At 37.4% G+C, this 24704-nt stretch overlaps 1 protein-coding gene across 6 annotated transcripts in view; it reads right to left on the bottom strand.

Moving 5' to 3' along the window:
* LOC126109781 (tropomodulin) overlaps positions 1-24704 on the bottom strand; it is a 418101-nt gene that overhangs the window by 12911 nt on the left and 380486 nt on the right. For 3 of the 6 annotated variants that reach the window (XM_049914838.1, XM_049914840.1, XM_049914841.1), the window contains exons 5-8: positions 21773-21993; positions 21008-21162; positions 19819-19915; positions 16545-16692 (exon numbers count right to left, since the gene is read on the bottom strand). In XM_049914838.1, coding sequence (XP_049770795.1) covers positions 16545-16692; positions 19819-19915; positions 21008-21162; positions 21773-21993 — 621 coding nt within the window. Of the gene's footprint in view, positions 1-5735; positions 5822-6454; positions 6575-16544; positions 16693-19818; positions 19916-21007; positions 21163-21772; positions 21994-24704 lie in introns of all 6 variants that reach the window. The other 3 variants (XR_007523727.1, XM_049914839.1, XR_007523728.1) reach the window with 2 other exon arrangements.

The following is a 24704-nucleotide window of genomic DNA, read 5'->3' as shown; positions in this document are numbered from 1 at the left end:
ACACACAGAGCAGGCAAACAGGTTGGTGGGAAACGGCTTCTTGGGTGCTAGTTACAGGGAAAAGCGTGTGGTATGTAACTCCAACCAAACTGCTTTGGGATACAGTAGCAGGGACAGGTAAACGGCAAGGATGGAGACAGGCTTTGTGTCAATCCATTGGAAATTTCATGAAAAAATCTTTCCATACTGAAAATTAAAAATGGTAAAAAGTCAGAAACTCAAGAAAAGCTGTTTGGATTCCTTCAGGTAACTATCATATCCAGAGGGGGGGAAAAATATTTCAGATGAGACGGTGAGAATAAATGAAGTTTTTCATAATTTGATGGAAGGCCAGGAAACAAAACATGAAGGTCCAAAAAATATATTCGAAAATTTTTCATCATCATCATTTCAAGGACAAATAAGTGTAGTACTTTAAAAAACTGCTTACAATGACGTCATCACATGCCTCCAAGAGATTGGAATTATGTTAAAGTTTTGATATGTCTATTAAAAGTATCACAGATATAAATATGGCAAAATATCTAACAATCAACACCAGTTTCAGCTTTATTTTCACTTCTCTCCTGCAATTTCCTCAACCTGTTCATAAATTTCCTGCTCTCTTTACTTCCAATTCCATTTACTTCACTCCATATAATTTTAAGTCAATTCTTTTGGCCTACTGCGATAAATTATTACTGTCATTCAGTGAAACGAATAATTTACCTAAGTTTCAGGAAGAAAGAGAAAGAGAGAGAGAGAACACGCACGGTCTTTACACCCAGCCATTTTTTTTCTCATTATGTGTATGTTGGTCATAATTGATGGGTAAAAGCCATTTTCCCGCCTGTTTGGCCTGCTTCATGCTCCATGCCGTCAACAGATTTAAAGTTAGTAAACACACCACACAAAAATTACACAACCGAACACACAAAATTACTTGCAAAATACAAATTTAATAGCATTAGCAGAGGCAATTCCCCTACATTAATGCTGTAATATACTTCACATCAAGTGAAGAGATATAAATTGGAACCCTTATCCTCTTTTACTGTGACTTGATGTTTGCTTTTTTTGTTTGAGGGGCAATACTTCCCACCAGAAACCAAGAGGTGGGACTGCAACTATGAAAAAAGTACTACCAATTATCTCATTAAAAATAGCAAAACCAAAATAAAAATACCAAACAAATGATCACCATGACAAAACAAAACAGACACTAACATCGGGAATATTGGGACAATGTTCACTAGACTGAAAATGTACCCAAGCTGGTCCATAGGAACTGGAATAAGAGTATTGGGACATTGTAATGAGTGAGTCAGTTCTTCAGAGTAATGCAAACAGTAATATGATAAATTCCATGTTACAGCTCCATCACAAGTTATTCTGTAACGTTCTGCGAGCAGCTTTCATGATTTTTGGATGAAAACATTATTTTACAAAAATCTTTCTAAAAGATGCACTCATTGCCAAAAGGATAGGAAACTGAGGAAAACTGATTAAAAGAAATAAAAACTTTAAAAATGTGTATATCTGTTTCAAAAATTACATGACCTAGTCATCAATTACTGATATAAATGACAAAACTCAAAATTCACATTGGTTGATTCTGTAAAAACCTTAAAACAATGTTGTCACCTTACAAGCAAATGTTAAAAATAGTGGGAAAAAATTGATGAACAAGGTCAGTAAGTTACAAATTGTTTGCGTAAAGCCATTTGCAGCAATATCATACACAGCTTTTGTGAAATAGTCTCTAGGTAGTAAACAATCAGTGGCCACTTTTTTATGGGTGAAACATTCCTCATTTTGCTTGAAGATATTTGTGCTGCTAATAGAAACTTAGAAGTGCCATGAATAAAGTTACTATGAACAACCACCATTCAAAGCACTAAAAATAGTGGAAATATTGTCAGGTGTACCACTCCTTAAATATTTGCCACCAGGGCAAAGTAATAGCTAAAAATGTAATCACTAATTACTCTCACAGTTGTATATGACAATTAAGTGAGGCAGATACGATCATTGGTAAAGAACACAATATGATAATTTATTGTTTTATAATTAATTTCAACAACTTGAAGGAAATCACTGTCCTGTGTAGTATGATGTTTTATTTTGAAACAAACATTTCACTTCCTTATTTAGCAATTATCTAATTTCACCCCCCTCAGATATTATCGAGCTACACACAATAAAAACTGTTATGTTTATAGTGTGATATATTTCATACATCAGTGAGGAAGCAACATGTGATGGCATCCGTAATAACAGTTTAGCACAACCATAGTAGTTACATGCACACCTGTCCATACATAAAATGGGAAAAGCGTAACCCTTATAAAAGCTTGTCACTGTGCTGCCATATGTAATACATTAAAATATGTTGTCGTAATTATTAAAGCGAAAACGTACATGCTGTGGTGAGCACCTTAAAATTTCTATCATGTTAGCTAATTGCCAAATAATTAATTTTTTTTCCCCAAAATGAAACAGCAGCCTATGCAGTAAAATGACTTCCTTTGAGAAATTTACAGCAGCTGCTGTACAGATCAGTATTAATTACAAGACTATTCCCCTTTACTGGTGGTGGCAGTGTCCTTTTCTTTCTTTATTCTTTTTTTAAACCACTGACAATAATACCCTGGAAGATTGCTACAGACCACAAAGATTCAGACTAGATTTCCTGAGATCTAGTAGCTATGTTATTTGAACTGAAACTTGGTAGCTGTTTCATTTGCACTACTCATATTTTAACTGGTTTGAATCTAAGTCAAATCTTTGCCTCTTTTTCCTAGTAACAGAGAAGGGTGGCAGAAATTATGTGAAACTAGTAAAAATGCATATTTTGTGGAACAGGTACAAAAATGAAAAGGAAGGAAAAAAATGCTGTGAATGATCTTTCAAATACTGAAATTGAAATAATGAAACGATAAAAAATTAAGGAAAAGGATTTTCGTGACCACTGAATGTTTGCACATGTCACATAACGTAACTGCTCATATCTTCATGTTCTCTCTTCAACAAAAAACAAAGAATTCTAGGGAATACGAAGGTATAAGCACCAAAAGGGAGAGTATTTATTTTGTATCCTATTACTGATGAAAGAACTCAAATTCCAGCAGCCTGAAATACATTGCTTGCATATTGTATTGCTTTGGAGGTATTTTTGTCATAATAGGTGAGCACCATTCTCCCCTTGCAGTGGTTTGTTTGGAGTGTTCTGTCACAAAATTTTCACTTTTATTAACTGTGTCATAACACAATCTACTGATGGTTAATGTAAGCATAAATTTAAATGAAACCACCTTTACTGAAAGAAGTGTTATTTCATAACAAGCCAGCTCAGTTAAACAGTGTTAATAATCTGGCTTTGTGATTAATAGTGTGTCACAAATAAAGCCTACAGTAAGAGTAATCAACATAAATGTTGTATTCGTCCAGGTATTATCACTGGCAGAGATAAGGAAGACTGCTGATTTCTTAAGTCAGTTTTATGTGTATATTTGGAGTTACTGGGCAGTCCTAGTTCTGTGAAGTATAAATGTCTACCTAACCTGCATAATGGTACATTGATATACGCAGAAGCTGATCAGTCACTATTACTCAGAACCTGGCAGATTTTCCATTGGCTGAAAACAGGAAGGAATTGAAAGAAACTGGTCTTTTGAAACTTCCTGGCAGATTAAAACTGTGTGCCGGACCGAGACTCGAACTCGGGACCTTTGCCTTTCACGGGCAAGTTCTCTACCAACTGATCTACCCAAGCACGACTCATGCCCCGTCCTCACAGCTTTACTTCTGCCAGTACCTCTTCTCCTACCTTCCAAACTTTACAGCTGTGAGGACGGGGCATGAGTCGTGCTTGGGTAGCTCAGTTGGTAGAGCACTCGCCCGCTATAGGCAACGGTCTCGAGTTCGAGTCTCGGTCGGGCACACAGTTTTAATCTGCCAGGAAGTTTCATATCAGCACACACACCGCTGTAGAGTGAAAATTTCATTCTATAAACTGGTCTTTTGAAGGACTGGGCAGAAAAGTCACTCAGATGGAGAAAGGCGTGATATGCCATTATTGAGAGACGTAAAAATCACAATTAAATGACACCAACAAAACGAACAACAAATTTAGACAACTTGAGCTACGTAAATATGAATGTTTGTATGGTCCCTCACACCTTTAAATGTCTTTACTCGTGCTCAGATATACATCTTAGCTACACAGCAAATAATTTTACCAAATTGGATGGTCTTGAAAAAACTGCAGTTATATGCACAGGGAGTCACAGAATAATCATTATACAGAAACTCTGCAGGCATCTACAGATATATAAGCATTACTGTAGTTACATGTCATCTTAAATGGGAACTTCAGTGAACACATGAAACATTCACTGAAAATTACTGATATCAGTTCACATAGTTAGTTCTTAATCCATGTAGAAGTATATTACATGAGTAACAATGACCATAAATAAGATAATACTGTTCACTAGCATAATGAATATTTAATGGCAGTAATGGAGTGACAAGACAGAGTAATACTGCTTGTTCAAGAATGTTGAAAGATGGTGAACTATTTTCCTGCTAAAAGATATTTCTTGGCTGATTCAGAGCAGTTATTTGCTATTGTGAGCACTATATAGTAACACAGAATTTAAGTATTCATTACTTTAAAAATCTATAAAGATGTTTTGTTATGCCTAAGAGCCTGCAGTTGTATATTTCATTCTTACATACAGTGACAGATTTCATTTGAGGACTTACTGTCTTGGTAGTACTGTCTCGATTTTATATTAGTCCACGCCTATAACCAGGACCCTTATATGACGAAACTTAGGCCCTAAATTTCTTCCTAAATCCCAGACCGAGAACTCTCTATGCATATCTGCAGCAAAACAATTTGCTGTTACAGTAGTTACCATTGACAAGTCTCTCCGATATTTCCTATACGATTCGTAATTAAAATAATATAAGAAATATTTCTCCCAGCTCAGTTTTGCTGTGTTGTGGCTCTTACATTTGATAAGACATATTTTATTATTGGCCCAGTTTTCATTCCACCTTATTGTGCATCTCCTGCCCCGAGACCAGAGAACCACACTTGTGGACTCCTCCAAAAGCCAAGTTTCTTCCATACCTTTATTTTCTGTCCCTCTTACCTGGGAGGAAGGCCAAGTTCCAAACCTTAGTGAATTTGTCAGCTTTTGTGTATATATGTATCAGTCAGCTGCTTTGTTGCAAGCAGACTTTTCCCTTTTTATTTTGGTGTTCTTTTATTATTGAATATTATTTTCTTTTTAATTGTTGTCTTTTTATAATACACCTCAAATGATAAAATTGATTATCTGAACCACTTAAAATTACTCTGACTGGAGAAATAACCAGTTTGCAGAAAATTTACTGTTACCAGTGGATGTGAAATATTTTTGCTTACTGAAGGCTGTGACCTGCAGAAACATTATTTTGTATTTCAAATATGTGTTACATTGGTTATTGGGCAATTGGCATTACATGCCTGTTAATAAGCTTGACTGTACAGTGTCAAATCTTACTGATCGATTCACTCATGCTCACCTGACCATTACCCACGCAATTTATAAAGCACCCCATTTTACGGGCACACAAGCATACAGCTAGTCGTGTTAAAACAGAAGCCATACTCAGTAGATTGCAAAGTTGCAGCCAAAGAAAATAATATTCCAGGGAGTGAACTGGCATTGCTAAAATGCCTCACCTCCCTTGTGTAGTACCTTTTGAAACCTTTACTTGATCAGACTTTTCCTGCGGATGTTGTTAAAGAACCTGAATTGCAGGCGCAGTGTTAGGTCTTTCCGTACTGTAGGTACAAACAATACACAATGTTGGTGACTTGCTTTCTGTGTTTATAAAAACAATATACTAACACGAACTGCTTCCCTTACACTACATATCCGTAGGTTTCAATTCTTTCTCCCCACAGTTTTCATTACATCTGCACCTACATCAGCTTCTACAGGATAACAGTAGAAGGGGATGGTGTAGAAGATTTGCTTTTGAAAGTGGTTCTCATTGTAAACACTGTACATGCTCTTAATACAGAGAAGGGAAAATGTTCTTGGATCCCTCCTCATTGACAAGCAATCTTTCCATATATAAAGCCACTCAGAAACCACGAAACCATAAAAAAACTATAGCGATTTTTCATGCAGTCCACATGACTAGTCTTTACAGTAGCGACCGACATATGCACAAAACCTTATTGGCTCGCATTTTTTCCGAACCACTTTGCAAAAGTGACAGGAAAGAGAGAGAAAAGGACACAAACAAAGACTAAACAAACACATTCCTGTTCCCCGAGTTGCTTGGGTCCAACTCGTCACGATGCTGGGAACAAAAAGTACAAACAGACAGGGACAAAAACAAATAAAAACACTAAATGCTTAACATTAATGAACCACCACTTATCAATGTAAGTGATGCTGTTACTCACTGTTGCTGAAAAGGGAAGGGACTTTGGCATTGCATCGTCACTTTCTCGAGACGATCTGAAAAGGGGCCTTGCCCGGACCCAGGGATATCTTGAACTGAGCTTTAGCACCCAGCCGACAGACTTCAGTGCCAGAAGAAGTGGGAAGAGGGCCCAGATGGATCAATTGGTGGTGGGAGGGGGCAGAGAGGGACAGATCCCAGAGCGAGCCACGTCACCGGCAAGTTGGCGAAACAGGGTGGATGTCGGGAGAGGGAGAGAAAACAGAGAACATTTGAGTACATTAATTATGCTGAACGGCACGTGAGACAATACAATAAGCTTGAACAAAAGCATAAGCCAGTAACACATGACTAGTCATTGCGGGCACAATCTGTCTTACAATATGTGCAGAAGATTTCTATTAAACAAAGACTTCAGGTCTCAGACCCTTTACAGTATACTCACATGAAGGGAGGAGGAATTGCACAGACAGTGTGATGCTAGTCATTATCATTAACATTAAGTGCTCTACAATTATTCACTATAGAGAAGAATAACTAAGAATGGGACCAAAAAGAACTGGCCTTCTTCCATTTCCTTCTTTCTTACAGTAATACAGATGCTTAGTGCCTGGACACAAATTTGCTGTAGCAGTGGGAATCCATTGCTCAAAACAGATGAAAAAATTGACTCTGAAGTTTCCTGAACACCTAAGTATGAAAACTGTTGATTTGTAACAGAACTGCCCTTTAGTTCAGTGCACAGTGTTGTAGTTTTGTTGTCACTAGATCACTGGTTTGATTCTTGCTGGATGCAACTTGGTTTTAGCATTTCATACCTTAACCAATAAAAAAATGGAACCCTTATAAATTCACTTTGGCGTCTGTCTATCTGTCTATTATTGGCCCTTTTTCTCAGAAATGGCTAGAGGCATCAAACTGAAATTTATGTCATATACTAAGATCTACAATCCCTTGGTCTAAGTCAATCAAAAAATATGGCAAGTTATCACTAATCGCATTTCCCGTTAATGTAGACTCATGAAATTTGGCAAGAGACCAGATTTCACAGTACAAGTACCTGAAAAACCCAGAAAATTGTTAATTTCTAATTATATAATATAAAAACTATTTCTTGCCATTACAAACAAATTGCATTCATCATCCATCAAGAATCTCAGGAACTACTGCAAGGACTTTGATCCAATTTTCTGTAATAGTTGGAATAATTCCCAGGGAGAGATTTGTGTACATAATTTACAACTGTTTCGTGGTAGCTGACTGAGCTACAATGAAGTTAACGCCCCTCCCACTGTGAAAACGGATGTCTTTAGCATCTAGCAGTGACATGCATAAAGGCCACCCAACTATTGTGCCATGCTGGCACTAGTATTGCAGGTCCTTTAAGAACTGCTCATTCCACTGACAGTCTATGCCTATGACAGATATGGGTGCACAGGACCGATGGAGAGGAAACACCTAAGGATTTTTCTAGCAGGAGCAGACTATACATGTTACACCTGGAACTGACCACAGAGCAGCACGACCACAGGTATAAATAATGGACCCATTCCAATCGACAAGCAGTTTCCAGTAGAAAATGAAGGTAAGTAGTCACGCTGTCTAAATATCGTGCAAGAATAATCCTGATATCAAGCAGAATACCTGACACCTATACACACAATTAAGTTGGTATGGAACCCTCCAAGTGCGAGTCCAACTCTGATTTGTCCAGTATTTTCTACTTTAATTTGAATTCTGTCATCAAACTGACATGTTAATCAACAAATGTTGAATCATAATTTTTAAATATTTTAATGTCTTTCTATTTTTTAATCACCGATCACACAAGAATTGAGGGTAACAGATTCGTCGACAGATTTCGCACCTCAGATGATAATTATACTTATTTACTATATTTATAAATAACAATATTTAACTGTACTACAGTTTCACCAATCTGAAAGTAACTGTGAAATGCAAATAGTGAGCAACATCTACTCTCTTTCGACCAACATTTCCGTCCTTTTCCTTATGCAAGACTTCCAATAAAAATAACTTGTAAACTCCAATTAATAGGCTAAAATACAATGTAACATATTAATGATAAAATAACTGAGCAGTATTATTAATAATGTCTGTATTATCAATAAGATATTTCAAGTTTTTGTACCAAATTTTAATTTATTATGAGTATTCGCATTTTCATGTAAACTGCAATTAAAAATAAAAATTATATTGCAATATTTGAATTAAAGTAAAAAAAAAATATTGCATTTGGCGAGAGCCACTGCCCTTCCAACTGGGCAGTTACAACATTAAGCACTTGGGTAAGGATGGATCCATTACAACTGCAGAAATGTTTTGTACTTAACAGAGCTTGGATATCTTCAAAGTCAATTTTTCAAGATTTCCCGAGAACCACATTTTACTGCTTTGGGAAACTGATGGTTTCCAGACACTGAGCTATGAAGTACACAGGAAATGAAAGAGGACCACCAGTCTATAAGGTCCGCATGTGCAACGCAGTAGAACACGTTACGCATTTTGCATACTGAGTAGTGGCACATATAAAGATGCCACAAAAGTGGGATGGCCTCTATCAGTTATCACTTACTGTCAAGGAACAGTGCTGGCTGTGTGCACCATAACAGCCAGGTCGCATATTAATTTCCTAAGATAAATTCTGTGACTATGGTTACAAAAATACTTTGCTTGAAAATTGTTTACAAAGTGATTAACCGTCTGAGACTTACATTACCTAAGGCATTTCAGTAAAGTATTTCAAGTAATCTAAAAGTGCCTCAGCATTGTCTAGTCATGTGTCACTGTAAGCTTAAGGAAAGCATTTGAAGCATGAAATCTATATCTACAATGGATTATTAGCATTTTTTTTAGGAAAATAGTGTTTTTGCTATGTTAAGTTTATTGATACTACTACTTATTTGCTAGTTTCTGAATTCTCCACATAACTGTGATGTCAGGAAGCACCAAAAAAAGTTATACACCACCTTAATTATAATTAGGAAGTATTCAGAACAAATTAATTCCACACTTTTAGTGTAATAAATAAATAAAAAAATAAGCAATGCGAAAATTAGAGGCCTAGAATTTTTAATAAGCTGTTACTACTAACTAACTTTTGAAAAGATTGATCGCAAAGATGAGCACATTCCTGTTTCAGTTCACACAGTGGTCTCTCCTTATGAAATGAAGTTATCTGGGAATAAAACTCACCTAATTTATTTCAAAATATACGATTTATAGCATACTCAGACATGGTGTAAAATTTTGGTGGTACTGCTGAATGTTCGCAATAATCTGATGTAGCAACTGCTTAACTTCAGACAGGGTTAGCATTTGGTAAAAATCTCAAGATGGCCCCATTTTTGTTTTAGTTATTTTGACTGCTCTGATGCCAGTGAGCTCCATTTGTTTTTTTCATTACATAAACTGTACCATAAAATGTCCTTTTTGTAGCAGCCAACATCATAGAGAATAATGAGCAGATGATTTCAAAATATTGCGTAAGTTCAGCAGTTCCACTGACAGCTTCCAAGAGTCTCAGTAATACAGATCCGTATTTATAATTAGACGAGTATTCCCATGTATCCATTTTTCTACTAAAACATTGTGGATTTTTCATTTCCCCTCCATGCACAATTAAAGTAAAGTAATAGTAAAAATAAAACATCTGCATAATTAGAACTCCATTAAATTTATGAAACGTTCAGTATCAAATTTTAACCAAACTTTGCTAAGAATGTAAACTATTTGAGGCATATTAAATAATGTTCAAATTATCACTTCAATAGTCTTTGCCAGTGACAAAAAATTTGACCACTGTGTTAACTGTAGAAATGAGAAATGACAATACATGAATTTAATATTTAAGGCAATGCACAGATAGTTTTACTCAAACATCAGACTACCACAAAATTCAACACTTGCAGATGTTGACTGCATCAGAAAAGTAAGCCTGCAAAGCAGTGGAAGCATAAATTGACAAAGACATTTACACCCACAGCTCAAAGCTCAAAGCTCCTCGATGATCTGAAGTTCCTTTAACATGTTACAAGTGGCATCCTTTAATACATTACAAGCGAAATTTACACAGAGCTAAAGAGAAGACACAGTCCCTACAGACAGAAAGTATAGATAAAATCATTTTATCTTTTAAATGAAATTGCAACCTTGTAGGTAACTTAAATATAATGGCAGTGAGAAAATTTTCGAGTAAACTAATCTGCACCCAGCACTTTTTCCATGTGGTGTCCATGTTCCTGAAGGAAAGAAAGTAATCTATGTTAATTAAAACAGAGACTAATTGTTTGCATGACACTAGTGATCTTAAAAGCAATTTCACTTTCCTAAATAAAGAGTGCAAAGCGTGTTTGCTGCATGATTATAATGTATGCCAAAATGACCAATAATGCTTGGTATAATCAGATACTAAGAATCTGTGGAAACACATGTGTTACAAGTGGTCTGAATTGCATATTTCCAAATATTCATGTACCTGCAAGGGAATAACTACTTGAACTTTAAACTTACTTCACTTAGGCTTTCATCATGTTGTTTTTGAACTTATGGCATAATCTGTGTATTAGCTGTATCAAAAACTCCAATTTATCATTTCTGTCTCAATCCTACAACTGCTTGTTACCTCATTCCTCTGAGAATCCCATTGCTCACTGCTTGCCATCAATCACACAGGCTCAAAAGCTTCTATTGGTACAAAAATTCAATTTCAAAAGCACTCTTCTATATGTTTAACACTTGCTTCTAATGGCCAGCTAAATGATGTTACTGATCTAGACCCATGCCACAAGTCCTCAAAAACAAGACAAACTGTGCTTGGACAGTCGTGCACACTGTATAGACCAGTTGTTAGTCAGATGTTGTACACAAAACTGTAAAAACTAAACCTGACTAAACTAAACCACAGAAATTTTCAGTTCACCTGCTGCTAGTAGAATAAAATGCTATTCTGAACTATGAGATGACTATGTTGACTTAGAATTCTTGAGAGTGCATTCCTGTACAAAGAAAAGGAGTACAGACAACTTTCTATAAAAAATTATGGAAATCTAATCATTTCATGAAATCAGTACGAGATACCAGTGACAGGACACTGATAACACAAAGATAATATGAAAACTCTTAACATTGTAAAGCATCTCCCGTAGATGTCTAATAATTCACTACATTCTTACAAATTTTTGCCATTGCAATGTTGGTGAAATCTGCACATTTCCATATTTGTACACCATGTGTAAACAATTTACAAACTTAACACAACATAAAACCCAAATGCTAAAAAGATAAGCTATAATGTTCTGACCCAGTAAACATCACATACACATCCAGAATTGCACTGCACAAAAGTCAAGAATCTTTTCTAGAATGCAGGTAGCAATATTCTGTTTGTGAATGACTGACCACAGCAGGATTCCCTCAAAATATAAAGCATAAAAATTGTGCGGAATTCCAAAAGCAAGAAAACTAGTATTTGTTCTCCTCCCCCCCTTTGTCAATTTGCTTGCAACCAGTTTCTCAAGATGTGCTATAGCAGGAAACATAATGAGATATTTATGGACTTCATTGCACTCTTGCGACATCAGATGTTGTCATTCTTATCTTGCCAAAACAAATGCTGTCGGGGTTAATAAATTTTGCATCAAAACCACCAGTGGACCACTAGGCTCTTCAGACAGCTAAATTAAGTCTCGTGGAAGAGAACAGTTACCTTAAATGAAAAGCAATTTAAATACAAGAATTAAATAACAAAATTTTCATTTAAATTATGTATTTGTGAAGCATCATGACTGCAAGAGGAAAAGTAATTAAAGTCAAAGATTAGTAAGTCACACAATTTTTAGAAAATATTTTCATTTCAATTTGTAGCAACCAGCCAAGCACAAAATGAAGGGGTGGTTATTTAACTATCAGAATATACTGAATGGAAGTCTGGTCCCCCAATTCTTATATTCACAGCGTAAAGCACTCAAACTCCATCAACAAAATTTTGGAGGTCATTTTCTGAGTACACTGATATAAGGAACCTGTGCCCTCTGGTGGCTCAATAAGAGCAATTTCCTTTTTGTTTAATTTCTTACATAGTTTACCTTTGTGTCCGTACTACACTCAAAATATCTATGCAGCACGAAATACGTTGACTGATACGTGCTCAACTTGTTCTGTTCACTTGTGGTACCTGTTTTTGACAATAGCAATGCTCACTTCACTCTTCATCCTCAACTTTGCATTCGGTACCACTCAAGTCTGTCACCAGCTTTGCTTTTCTGGCAGTGTTAGTTTTACACTAACAGTGATACAGCAGTACAGATAGGTTTACTGATGTATAACTGGTGAATATGCACCTTATATATGGGTTCACTGAAACCAACAGGAGAGTAGCACGCCATCACTATGCTCAGTTATTCCCAATCTGATGGTTGTTACATTACTCTGCATTTTGTGTCATACTTTTTGGTGATTGCATACTACAGGATTATCCACTGTTGTAAGGACCAGACCATAGACAACAAGGCAGTCAGTTACAGCCAAGGAGTACTTGGCTGAAAACTTGTGGCAATTTAACCACTTGACGTGCATGTGGCTGTAAGAAGTAGAAGATTTTACTAGGGGAAATAGTGTTCGTCAAATGTTCACCAGGTCTACACACGCCCATACTATTGCCACTTCATAAAATCTTACTTCACTGTCCCTGAGACCAATGACAGGACAGTTCGTATCATCCTAACTGGTAACATCAGTTCTTTGGGTCAGTCACCTTTATTGACAGACTACAGTGGGTAGTTCAAAAGTTTTATTTATAACCTCAAAAAAATAAAGATACATAATTAATCTACACGCTTCCACAGCTCTGGCACACATCAAAATTCCTCGTGCCACGGTACTGCAGCTTGTTGCCAGAGGAGACAAAACAAAATGGAATATCATGGAGTAATCTCTTTGCACCTCAGTGGAAATGCAGCTTTGTCAGACTGACCACTACACCAAAAGAAGTCATGTGGGTGGCCTGACACTGCTGGAACCCTCTGCTCCACAAATTACTGCACGGTATTACATTTTGTTCTGCTTCCCCTAGTGGTATGCTACGTTTCAATGGTGTGGGGATTTCAAGGTGTACAAGGCCTGTACTTGCAAACAACAAAAACTTAATTATGTGTCTTTATTTTTTATGTGATAACTAAAACTTTATAGTTATCCCTCACAGTTAAAAAATCTTACTTCAGTTGCCTTTTGATGTATCAGTCTTTTGCTGGCTGCCATACCTCAGCTGTGACTAAAATCTCGTGCAACAGCCAACATGGAAAATTATCTTTTGATTGTTTAGTATAGTATGCTTACGAGTTTGGATGCCAATAAGTTATCTATTAAGCCAACTGGCACAAGGACCATCTCAAGTGTTTCCATGGCATTTCCACTTCACAATCTTATTCCTAACAGTGGACCTGCACAAGAATAATGCCTGACAAATGTGATGCTCTTACTATCATCTCCCATCCAAACGCACTCTATTGACTCAAAGAGAAATAACTTGTCCACCATACTGATAGGTCACGAGAGTAGGTTTACACCAACAACATACTAAGAACACTCTTGTAGTACGGTGTCCAGAAATCTAACCATAAACTCTGCAGTGTGCGGCAAAACATCCTCCTTAATTTGAGTTGAAATAAAAAACAAATATATCAAAATACTAAACTATACAAACTTGAATGGTATTCACACAGTGGGAATTTTGAAGCAAAGCATCACACAAGTGATGTCCTCCACCATCAATGCACTGCTGAAAGCAACATGTCAAATTCCACACCATTCTAACAAGCATTTCTTGAGGAATAAGATCAATGTCTCCCTGCACTGCATCTCTCAGGCTGGCAAAGTCCTCAGCTGTATTTGAACATCTCAGCCTTAAGGTGCCTGGCCACAGGGGAAAGAGTGGGAAGGAGGGGGCGCACAGCTTTTAATGTCTGGTGATCGTACTCACCGAGAGTCGTCGTGATGTGAAGAAATTAATCAGCAGGGGAACATTTGCCTCTAACCATACTGTGTTACTCTGCAGCGCATTGAGTCTGGATGCAAAAGAAGTACTGATCGTGTGAGCATATCACTGAAACTTTACTGCCACAGTAGCACCATCCGCCCCAAAAAGTAAGGACCAATTATCCCAAATCTTCTAATTGTACACCATACAGTAACAGTAACACAACTATTACACAGTTGTTTTACATTAAGTTCACGAGGGTTCTGTCCACTCCGAAATCGGCAATTTCGACGAATGCGTACCGCTAAGTACGTGCCAATCATTGTGCTCATCACCACAGCATCTTCACAGATGCATATGACTTCACACAACTGTGGAAATCACTTAAACAATTGTCGATCAGCACTCTTCTCGTACAGACACATATGCAACTCCTATTGCAAACTTCGATGCACACTCCGATCGCATAATTGAAGAGCTCTAGCATCTTTTAGAGCAGATCTATTTGAACACTGCTAAAATGAATGCCTTACTGCATTAATGTGTTCTGCAGTTCAAACACTGCAAGGCCTTCCTTCCTCTTTTCTTTTAACCATTTCATCACTTACTTTAAAGTCTGACTACGGCAACACAAGTCAACAAAACTTCCCACTCCATAGGTATAATTCATGTTAATACAGATTCTTTATTTTGATTCATCAATTTTTTATCTGAACCTTAGATTAGGGAGGATGTTGTGCTGCACCACTGATACAGATTTAACAAGATCCTGTAGGAAGAAGTGACAAGAGGAATACGGTGCAAATACAAATAAAGATGATAGTTTACTATTCATGTTTTGAACAAAGCCAACAAAATGCTAACGATCTTTCGTGATAAGGAAGATAAGTACAATTTTGGAGCACTCTGTACTGGCTGGTTGCTGAACGAAGGCCATTTCATATACATAAAAGAAACACTTTCATACCACTGCCGAAGCAGTTGCAATTGGAGCAAGGCAGAAAGGCGTCCCATTCTAGCATCCTCCTTTTCTGTCTTAAAAGTCAATAAAATTCATTTCTGACTTTCATATTTATTGTACCAGTGTGTCTGAGAAGTCCCAGTACCATTGCTCGATCAAGTGAGGTGCCAAGAAAATGCATTCATAAAAAAAGCAGCTAAGCTTCGAATACTGTAGTAAACAACCACATTAGTAAAGATTTTGAAACGGAAACATTTACTCTGATGTTTGTGAATGGGTTATCTCATGATGACACTGAAAAGAGTTGCAGCCTGTTGTGCGTTGTTTTTCCACACACTGTGTCTCTCTCTCAAAAAAGTTATTTTCTGACACATGTGATATATTGCACACACGAGGGATGTGATTTTATGGTCTAAATCAAATTCCCATTATTTGCATGAATTGGGTAGGTACCTGCCCCACATTATGATACGGGTGGGACGTCACCACGAAAACTGCCTGGACTATCCCCCCCCCCTTCCCCCTCTCTATAATAAAGGGTACATTAATGGTACTACTTATTTGGACAGAGATTGTGTGTGGTTACAAGAGGATAGAGCTCCAGCATACTTTGCTACTCATGTGTGCGAGTTCCTTAATGTACAATTCTGAAGCCACTGGATTGTGCGTAATTTAGCAACAACTCTAACCCCACTAGAATGGCCACCACAACTCTCAGACTTTAGCGTGCTAGACAGTTCATTATGAAAATTACTAAGTCCCACATGGCTATGTCAGTGCAATAGTAATGAGAAACTACACGAAAGACTAAGAGCGCTTTTGAAGCACAATTCAAATGGTGTCCATACAGATCCATTTATATGTAAGTACTGCAACGTACCCTGTACTGTACTGGGATATGACGACTCCTCAAACACACTGTATATTTGTTTCACACAAAATAAAACTAACACTGCAATTCAAACACTCTGGCAGCAAACACTGGATACCAACTCTCTCGTATCTGCTGAAATATGAGTTTCTGCAATGTAGTTGCTGCCACACCTGGAAACTGCATTACAGTACTGAATAAACACACGCAACAGCTAAAGGAAGTTAACTGCGAGAGCCATACAATTTAACCTGGACACTTACTCCTGTCGATGTTCCTCTGGAGGTGAGCTGCAACGCGGTGGCGTGCGTCATTGTACTCCAGGTGGAGGCCGAGCCGCAGAAGTGTCGGGTTCTGCTCCACCAGGCCCGTTATGTCCATCTCTATCTTGTTGCCCAGCACCTGCGACCTCTGCAAGAGAGTAAGTTTGCCTAGCACCACATTACAATATTACGGTCTCTTAAGAAATGCCACAAAAGATACTTATCAATTACAAAATGTTTGTCCAAACACCTGTGATGACCGACCCATGGTTTCAGTTTCAAAATCACAAAAACATTTGCCAGTGTCAGTCCCAATAATAACTGGTTGCAGCGAAGGTTGATGTTTGTAAAGAGAAGGTGACAAACAATGTACTCAATTTTCCTTGTCTCTCCCCTACACAGTTTAGGGGGTCATACCTCCAACATCGAGTAGGTTTACTTAAATGTACAGGACATTTATATGTGTGTATTGGTTTCCTGGTGAAATACACTTGAAAGTGTGTGTAGCATGCAGACAGATGGATCGGTTGTTGAAGGAATTTTTGATAATGTAATGGGCCATTATCTTCACGGTACCTGTGAAGACTGGCATCTCCACATAGAGGGCTCGATGTACATACCTGCTGTCTCTCCCTCCCCCACGCTCCCTTCTAAGCAGCAAACAACATGAACAACTCCTGATCATTGCACAATGTCAAACTGTAAAATGAGATATGAAGATAGAAAAATTTTGGAACTCTCATCCATTTTTTGGGACTTCGTATACACAGGGGCTATCAGAATTCAGAAAAAAATAACATAATCCACAAGGAAAATGGGTTTCAGTTCAGCCAGTGGTGGAACCTAGCACAGATGCTGCTCCAAAGGCAGTGAGGTCAGAACACACAGCAGTGCAAATGTGAAGCACAGACTGAGATCCACCCAGAAACGAGCCACGCTCACCACTGTGGTTCAGTCTGGAGTGGAGGCAGCAGAGACATAATTACATACCACATTCTCAAGCTCAGGACATCGGTCAGCAGGAGTAATCTGATGATTTTGTGTAATGCCATTGAAAATTTGTTCTACAATGACCAATCCAGCCAACCGCATGTCCAAGACACTTTGAAGCAAGTAGTGGTCTCTAGCTGATTTTTCAAACTGTAATTGCATAACACACACTTTCTATAAACTGATATGAGGACAAATATGATTAAAAAAAATCAACCTGCGACTGCTGACTGCTGAATCTGTTAAAAACCAGCCACAGTGGCTGACAGTTATGCAAAATATGACCCCCCTCCCCACCCTTCCCCCCCCCTCTCTCTCTCTCTCTCTCTCCCCCCCCTCTCTCTCTCCCTCCCTCTCCCCCCCCCCCCTCACTCCTTCCCCCTATCTATGCCAACGGGCTTTTCGATACACCTGTCTGGTGCTCAATGGCTCCACTATGTTGTGAGTAACAATCTGTCGTAATACACGTTGTCACAATTCACAATACATTCTCTGTTTGACATCACCATAATTGTTGTGTATTATTTATTGTTGAACTTTCTTATAGGATCACTGCATACTTTCTTCAACTTAGACTCCTATTGATGTGGGTGTGAGTGAGGAGAAACAAAAATATTGTAAGTTTCATGTTAATATTACAATGGAGTAGTAAAGGATTTTACATTATAATTTGTATACTGTACACATACTTTTAAAAATTAAGTCTTATTACATAACAGGACATAACTTCCCTATCTAATATAAAACTGAGATAAACAATTAACAGGGTAATGGGTTACTTGTGGAGGACACCCACTACGAGATACACGGCTGATGGACTGTCAGTGCAATATCTGTGACTTGACTAGATATTTCAGTTTGACCTTAGTGTCCATGTTGTAAAGTTGTGTGTCGTTATCTGTCTATGTATTTGTTCAATAAAGTGCAAGTTCACCTTATCAAGCTGTCCTTCACTTATATCATACCTGCACTGTACCCGACTTCCACATACTAATTTGATATTATGTTGTATCCAAAAGTTCCTGATATATATCAAAATTAACACTCTTTCTCTAGTTCATATACTGCACCACCACCTTCAAAGTAGTAGTCCTGGGAGAAAATACAATCTGAAAACTTCTGCCACTTTTGAATTGCATCCTGGATGTCTTATGGTGTTTAGCACCCTCTGCCATTCCATTTGCATCTCCACTGCTTCAAAACTTCGCCCCTTTAACTTGATTTCTGATTAATGAAGGCAGTGTCTCATCCTGCAGTGCCAAGTCGGAATAGGCAGTTATTGCAGTTATCTGAATTCCACTTTTGTGGACTTTTCTTCTCATTTCCTTCCTCAAACGTCTTAAAAGATGAGGATAGAACTTTTATTGACCATCTAACTAGGAGGGATAAAATTTTCACGAGCTCTGGCAGTATTTAAAAAACCTTAGTCTTGAGTTTTAAAGATTTTTTGGCTGAGGTGAAGAATGAGACTAACATAGTGATGGAACTGATACTTCGTTTCAGGGTCATGCCATAAATCCAACTTCTGTTGCCATGGGCAGCCTTTGAAAGGAAGTCTGGATCATCTTGAAACAAGTGTTTGTGTTTATGTTCCTGCAGACCTACAAGTGATGCTGCTTCAGATCATATTGAAACTATTGTGTTACAAACTGGCATAATTCTTCTGATGTTCAGTTATTCTGACAGAACGTTCAAGTGTACCAAAACTACTTCCAAAGTTTAGCATAGTTCCCAAATGGTCTGTCTACCATCTTGCAGAATCATCACTTTCTGAACATTTTATGGTCTGATGAAAAATGACAGTTGACCAGAATAGTGGTCATCATCACTCAATTTTTGCCCATTTTTAGAATGCTTATGCCAGTGTTTAAGTCTGTGTTTGACATAAACTGTCTTCTGCAAAAGCTCGGTGCAATTTTTGGTGTCTTTCTGCAACAATTTTCCCAAGTTCCAAATGGAATAGACAAATTGCTCTTTCAACTCAACCCCTGCAAACTTGTGGAAACATTACAATAGAAACATGCTCACTAATAACTAACTAAACCACTCATCATACAGTCACTTGCCACACTGACACAAGAAGCAAGTATGACAAGAGCCCTACAGGTATTTCAGTTTGTACTTTAAAAAGTTGTGCCGCAAAAGATTCATATTTCTGTAACTTTTGGATACCCTAAAATATTTATAATGAAATCCAGCAGCTACATAAATTTACTAATTAAAATTTGTTGTAACACCAAATCCTGAACAGTGAATTAGAAGAGAAAATGTTTATTGCACATACCTGATTAGAGCATCTGAACTCTTCAATTGTTTTGGTTGCCAAGAGTGATTTAATAAGCTTCACAATAACAGGTGGACTGATGAAGTTTGTTTCCACACTGAAAAATAAAAGTAAGAATTAAAATAAAACTTCCTTGGACAATTACTTTCAAAAATTAACAGAAGGAAGAGAAATTAATAGAAAACTAAAGGTAGATGAGAAACTATACTCATGAGAAAAGCTAATAAATACAGCAGGAATAAGAACTCTAACCATTAGCAGGAAATCATTTGTCTTGGTTTCCCCTTTATCCAGCATCAGGCCGCATTGGGACATCTATCGTATTTCTCCCCTTCCTCTCTCCTTCCACTGTTGTTCTTCTGAAACTGTTTTGTTCCAGTCCAGATTCCTTTTTCTTAAAACTCTTCTTTACTGAGTCTATCTTGCTCTAGGTCTCCCTCCTGCCTTCAGCATTGGCCTGTCTTCATTTTGGTATTCTTCCATTTCTCTTGACATGTTACAACATATTATTCTCTCATTCTGCTTTTATACTCCAATCCCATTTCTAACATCTTCATTTCTCACACTCTCTCTCCTCATTTTCCCTAAAAGAATTTAATTTCAGTGGCTTGGATTCTACTCCCTACTCGATCACAGCTTCCCTTTCATGCCCTGTAAGACTCAGAACTGCAGTCTGGTTTCTGTACACATTTTAAAAAACCATTCACTCCCTGTATTTTGTCCCTACTACCTTCTGAATTTCGAAGAGAGTATTCTCATCACTTTTTCAAAAGCTTCTACTAAAGATACCAATGCTATAAATACAAGTTTGCCTTTCATCAGTCTGTCTTCCAAGTTAAGTTGGATCAGTATTGGCTTATGTTTTGTTACATTTTTCCATAATCCACACTGATGTTTCCAAGTTCAGTTTCTACTGGTCTTTCCATTCCTCTGTAAGTAAGTCATGCCTCTATTTTGCATGCATAACGTTTTAAACTAACTCTTCAGGTATACTCACATCTGATAGCACCTGCCTTCTTTGGAATTGTTGAATTTTTCTTGGAATATAAATATCAGTTACAAATAAAACTAAGACATGTTTCAATGAGCTAGGGGTATGAAATATTTTGTTCCAAGATGATAATCAACAACAATGGGTAACAAATAGCTTTTGAGTGTCTGAAATGTTTCAAAATAATTCATTACTCACTTGACGACACGTAAAGTAGTGTTGCGCTCGAGTGCTTCTGCTAACTTGATAGCAGAGTTGTCCGTCATTCCCACATTGCTCAAACTCAGTGTTTCCAAATGGGTATTCTCAGGCAGTGCATTGAAAAGGTGCTCAAATTTTTCTTCAGAAATATTCTGAAACAAATAAAAACAACAGTACAAATACACAGTCTCATAGGAATTCCATTTAATAGGAACTTACAAGACTTACTATTATCATATAATGTGACAACCATGGCCAGTTTTTGCAGTAAGTTGGCCACCTTCAGAGTCTATATGGCACAGGTGCTGAACAAAGCTTTATTTTATTATAAATGAGATTGTGTCTAAAATAAAAGGGATTTCATAATACATCAGTTAATACACTACATACACAGGCTTTAATTTTTTGGAAAAAAAGTAACTAGTTACACCATTTGAACAATAAAACTGTAAAATTGCTATTCAATCTTATTAATACCAGATACTATCTAATTGGCACAAAAGTTTTAAAATTTAATAATGATACCAATTACACTGCATCTTACATGGAGTTATGTGAGCAGGCAACATAATGTGCTGAAATTGAGGATTGTCTGTGGCATGCACTACCTCAGAACCGGGCACTGGAAAGAATATGGGAGAGGGGAGGGAAGAGAGGAAGAGGGAGAAAGAGAGAGGGTGAGGGAGGGAGAGGGGGGGAGAGAGGGGGGAATGGGCGGGGGTGATGAATCTGATATGGATATTTGAAAATCCACCAACAGACCTTAATGTTATTCCAGTTCAGGTCAATAAGAGTGGGGTCATCATCCTTGACTTGCTGAATAGTTGAGTCGGGATCTGTGAGGTTGGGCGGCTCAGCCGGGTACGGCTTCGGCTGCGAAGCCTTCGTGATGCCATCCCAGCCCAGACCGACTGGCTGGTTCTTGTTGAGCAGAGATGCGTGGTACTGCTCCTGGTTCATCATCGAGTGGAAGCCCAGGATAGCTGTCAAAGAATTGCTATAATGTCACCATCTATGTACTTCCAAGGAGTACAGAAAACTTGCAGAACTGCAAGGAAAAGACACTTACACAAAATGCTATGTCTGTTTGTAATCTAGAAAATAAAGTTTTCAAGCTTCATATTGTAATATAACTGTCAATATCTAATAGTATTGTAGAACATGATACACAAAACTAATGTACAGCCAACACATATTTATATTTCATATTCATAATTTCTCTCTTCAATCTCTGCAGTGATATTTCTTAATTATGATTATTCTTTAGAGAATTCTTCTTCACTTAAAACTTGTACGAAGATGGCTAAAATAATAATGTCTGAAAGAAATACAGATGTAAGATGCAGCTCATTGTTTGTGTACAGTAAAAATATAAAAAATCCCAACATTAATTGGAAAAGGCCCAATATTACCAATATAATCATAACAGCAGGAAAAATGAAGTGATGTAATCAATTTAAAGCTATTTAGTCACGAAAAACAATCGTTAAAATGGGCTGTCAATGATATAGTAAATAATAGAAAATGTGTGTAAAATAGCAGAAGAAATTGCAATTAAGATGAACAACAACAGATTGTAACTATCTGATCGTTAGATTTTTATAAATAGGCAGGTGGCAGAGTCCATTTGGAAGTAGTAGTTGTACTCAATATCTTATATTCTGTTTTATGGTTGGTATTTACACCATGATACTGATGACATTGATAACTCTGTCTTGCACCTGCAGAAAATAAATGTTGGAATAAAAATATGTCAGATTATTACAAAATAAGAACTCACCACCTAATAATTCTTCATCCAAAGTAAATGTAAGTAACAAATATAAAATGTTTATTACTATTTTAACAACGTCCACTTCATCAGTGGCACGTGGTGATGTGTTTTAATTATCTGGCCAAGAAAATCAGGTTAATTTTTCACAAAAATGTCAAAATTTTATAGCCTTGATGAAGTTGACTGCATTAGGATGTACAATAATTCCCCCTTTCCCCTTTTCCTCCCTCTCTTGATGACCCACCACTACCGTTTTGGCTTGTTACACAGTTTGTCGGCACATTGTGGAGCTCAGTCACAACACAGTTTGTATGTCTATCCATTTCTTATACATTTACATTATGTTCAACGCAATTACAAATCCTCACAAGTAATATGACTGGAAAAACACACGCTTCATAAATGTGAAATATAATAGTATCGAATTACGAGATTTAGTAGTTAAAATCTGTAGCTCCTCACATTACGTAAAAGAGGTACAAATACATAAAACTTCATTAGGCGAAGTGAATGAAAGACAGATTTGTTTTAGTGCAAATGTAGAGGAAATCGCGTACAAAATGCTAGTATTTGCAGTCCTTACCAAGAAAGTGTGACAGCAGCATGGATCAAATAAATCAGTCAAGCAGTCAGCAACCCTACAGCTCAGCAAAACTCACACTTGAGTGTAACAGAAATGCTAGGCAAATTTACATCGAGGTATATAGACAGTAATTCTTACCTCAATCAGTACGCAAGTGGAATAGGATATAAAGTGGCCAATATATGTACAAAATACCACACATTGAGCAATGTATACATCTGTAATTGTAGATGAAAAAACCGTTTGGTATTGGAAGTCATGAGCACAAATATTAGATTGAGAATATTAACAACACAGTGGAAATTTGATGTTACATTCTCCGATTTTACGTTTTTTGCAATTTTACACCACAAATTCGTAGCCCCTGTGATAAACCCGTAAGATTAATGTTAAAAATTCCCTGATTTTACATTTCTTCCTAGTAAGGTTTAACTCGATTCTAAGTTCTCGCTTGACTTCATTGCGTTTTCTTCCTGTTGACATTTGACGTGACTGAACAAGTTATAAGTGGCTCAAAAGAAAGATGGGTCACATGAAGGGTAGTGGTGGAACTAAGGGAGTATTTTAGGCCATTGTGGTGAGGGAGATGTGAGAGAGTAAATGCTGACATAATCCATGACTGGTGTTGCCAACACAACTTTTATCATAATTGCATGGTGAAGCTAAATGTTGTAACTACTTCTAGGTTGCAGCCGTAATGGCAAAACAAGACAGTCAATGTAAAGTGCTCCGGACCGGGCCAATACGTTACGAAGGGGCCCAGCCACCACCTTTCCTTGTGTCACTTATAACTCTGTCTCACCTTTTTTGCATGTATTTCCAACTTACTGTACTCAGCAACAACATCAACTGTCAACTTTTTAAATTCAAACATTGAATCTCTAAGAGCGTGATTGGTCATAATCGAGGAAATGTCACCAATTTCCAGCTAGTGAACTCTTATTGGCTGGCGACTTGATAAGTCACCCAAGAGTTAGTGCAGCCACGACACCACACTAACACATGTAAAATGAGCTCACGTACTGGATGTGTGGCAAGTGGGAGTGGCCCTTCAGCAGGTAGGGGTGAAAGCATTTTGTGAACTGCTGAAAATATACTTTTCATGCAGCTGATGTGCTATGACAGACATGTCACACAGAAATAGAACAAAGGTTTTGCGATAGCACATTTTAAAGACTTTCGTGTTCAAAACTGACACGATACAGTTGCAACAACCACATAAACTCCTCATGTATATACTTCGCACCACACACTGTAGATCGTAAAGATTGGCAGCAGTGATAGAGTGCACGAAACGAAACTGTAGCACCTGAGCTTTCTTTCAAATTTACATTTTA

Source organism: Schistocerca cancellata, chromosome 12 (genome assembly GCF_023864275.1).
Source record: "Schistocerca cancellata isolate TAMUIC-IGC-003103 chromosome 12, iqSchCanc2.1, whole genome shotgun sequence".
NCBI classification, from domain to species: Eukaryota; Metazoa; Arthropoda; class Insecta; order Orthoptera; family Acrididae; genus Schistocerca; species Schistocerca cancellata.
The sequence above is the reverse complement of the archived record's forward strand: the minus strand, read 5'-3'. Positions and strand labels throughout refer to the sequence as shown.